We start from the raw sequence: 1,779 nt of genomic DNA on the forward strand, positions 1-1,779 counted from the left end.
GGTTCTCCGCCAATATATTACTGATACTTCCGGTGTTATTTTTCAGCTGTTGTCTCCTCGCAGAACGTTGCGTAGACTCCTCCAGAACTCCAGCCTCCTCTCCTCCTCCTGAGGCCACTCCAGGTAGGTGGTGGAGCTCATGATTTTGCGTAGTTTGCAGAAGCGTCTAGGGACGTCGTCCATGGACAATGGCTCCAGCAGGATCAAGATGGCCACATCCCCACCGGTGTCAAAGAGCCAGAAGTGGGAGAAGTCCAGTTCATAGCGGCACCAGTCGGATTGAACAAAGTTTTGGGATAGGATGAACACAGTCCGTCGGCTGCGCTCGATGGCGTTCATGATGTTGTCCATGATCCACTGTCCGGGAAGGAAGTCCCGCTTGTGGAGGCACAGGGTCAATGGACGAGAGGACCTGGGACTCTCAGAGTCATCCTCACTGTAGAAATGGAAATATGAAACCAGGTTACTGATCCATCTTTCAGCTTCTTTAAATATGTGTATTATTTGTGACTCAGTATAATCTAAAAAAGTTAAATCTGGTCCTCTGGACATTCAAAAAAAAAAAAAACAACAACAAAAAAGTAGAAACGTTTCGTCTCTCATCCGAGAGACTTCCTCAGTCTGAGGTGCTGTTTTCAGCTCAGTCTCTTAAATAGCACCTTCTCAGAGTGGATCAACCAGTTTGCTGCTGACAACCAAAACCAGCTGATCACATGCTCAAGAAGGACCATCAGCCTAACAATGGATCATTAGCACACTGATGGCTGTTTACTGTTCACAGAGGGCTGAGTGATACTAGCAATCACAGCATTGTAAGAGGGGAACAGTTGAACTCGGAGGCCTCCACCCCTGTTTAATGATGGACGGTTTCTTTTCACAAATATGGCCTCCTTTACTCCTCTCTCAAACCCTCGTTCCTCTCTGTCCAGGATGTGAACATCTTCATCCCTGAAAGAGTGACCGCTGGCCTGGAGATGAGTGTAGACCGCAGAGTCCTGGCCTGATGATGTTGATCTTCTGTGCTGGGCCATCCTTTTGGCCAGTGGCTGTTTTGTTTCCCCGATGTAGGACTCAGTATAATCTTTCTTTACCATTCTCATACGCTAAAAAAACAACTTAAAGAGTTTTAATGGGACATGCAGAATCACAGAAACCTATTGTTGCTTGTGGAACTTTTTGTAACGTGACTTCTTTTAAAGGTAGACTGTAAACAAAGCCCCTAAACTGTATTTTTCAAAACCAGGTTCCAGAGCAAGAAAATGACCCAACACCACTGTTGCATTCTCATGTGAACAGCTAAAATACAACTTTTTAAAAACTGTGATGTCATAGACCCACTTCCAACCTCACCTACAGCCCCAAACATGACTGATGTAGCAGCAAGAATTAAAGATTGTTCTTGTTTGTTGCTCAACAACAGCAAAACCTTGATATGCTGTTTAACTTCCAACAACCAGATCAGGTTGTCGAGAAACAACATCTTGAATAGAGTAGATGAAAACAATATTACACCAAATAATCTGAGTCCAAAAAAGTTTTTTGTCACTTTATTGAACTGTCTAAAAAAGTTAAATCTGGTCCACTGGACATACTTTTTATTTATTTTTTTTAATTGTAGAAATGTTTCGTCTTTCATCCGAAAGACTTCCTCAGTCTGAGGTGCTGTATTCAGCTCAGTCTCTTAAATAGCACCGTCTCAGAGTGGATCAACCAGTTTGCTGCTGACAACCAGAACCAGCTGATCACATGCTCAAGAAGGACCATCAGCCTAACAATGGA

General features: G+C 43.6%; 1 protein-coding gene across 1 annotated transcript in view; it reads right to left on the bottom strand.

The window, feature by feature from the left end:
- Positions 1–1,779, bottom strand: part of tlr2 (toll-like receptor 2) — a 10,179-nt gene continuing 8,400 nt past the window's right edge. Inside the window, exon 5 of the mRNA XM_037684521.1 lies at positions 1–436. Within this exon, the coding sequence (XP_037540449.1) occupies positions 43–436 (394 nt within the window). The 3' untranslated portion in view covers positions 1–42. The remainder of the gene's footprint in view (positions 437–1,779) is intronic.

The sequence above is a fragment of the Nematolebias whitei genome, chromosome 1, assembly GCF_014905685.2.
Source record: "Nematolebias whitei isolate Nwh7 chromosome 1, NemWhi1, whole genome shotgun sequence".
NCBI lineage: Eukaryota > Metazoa > Chordata > Actinopteri > Cyprinodontiformes > Rivulidae > Nematolebias > Nematolebias whitei.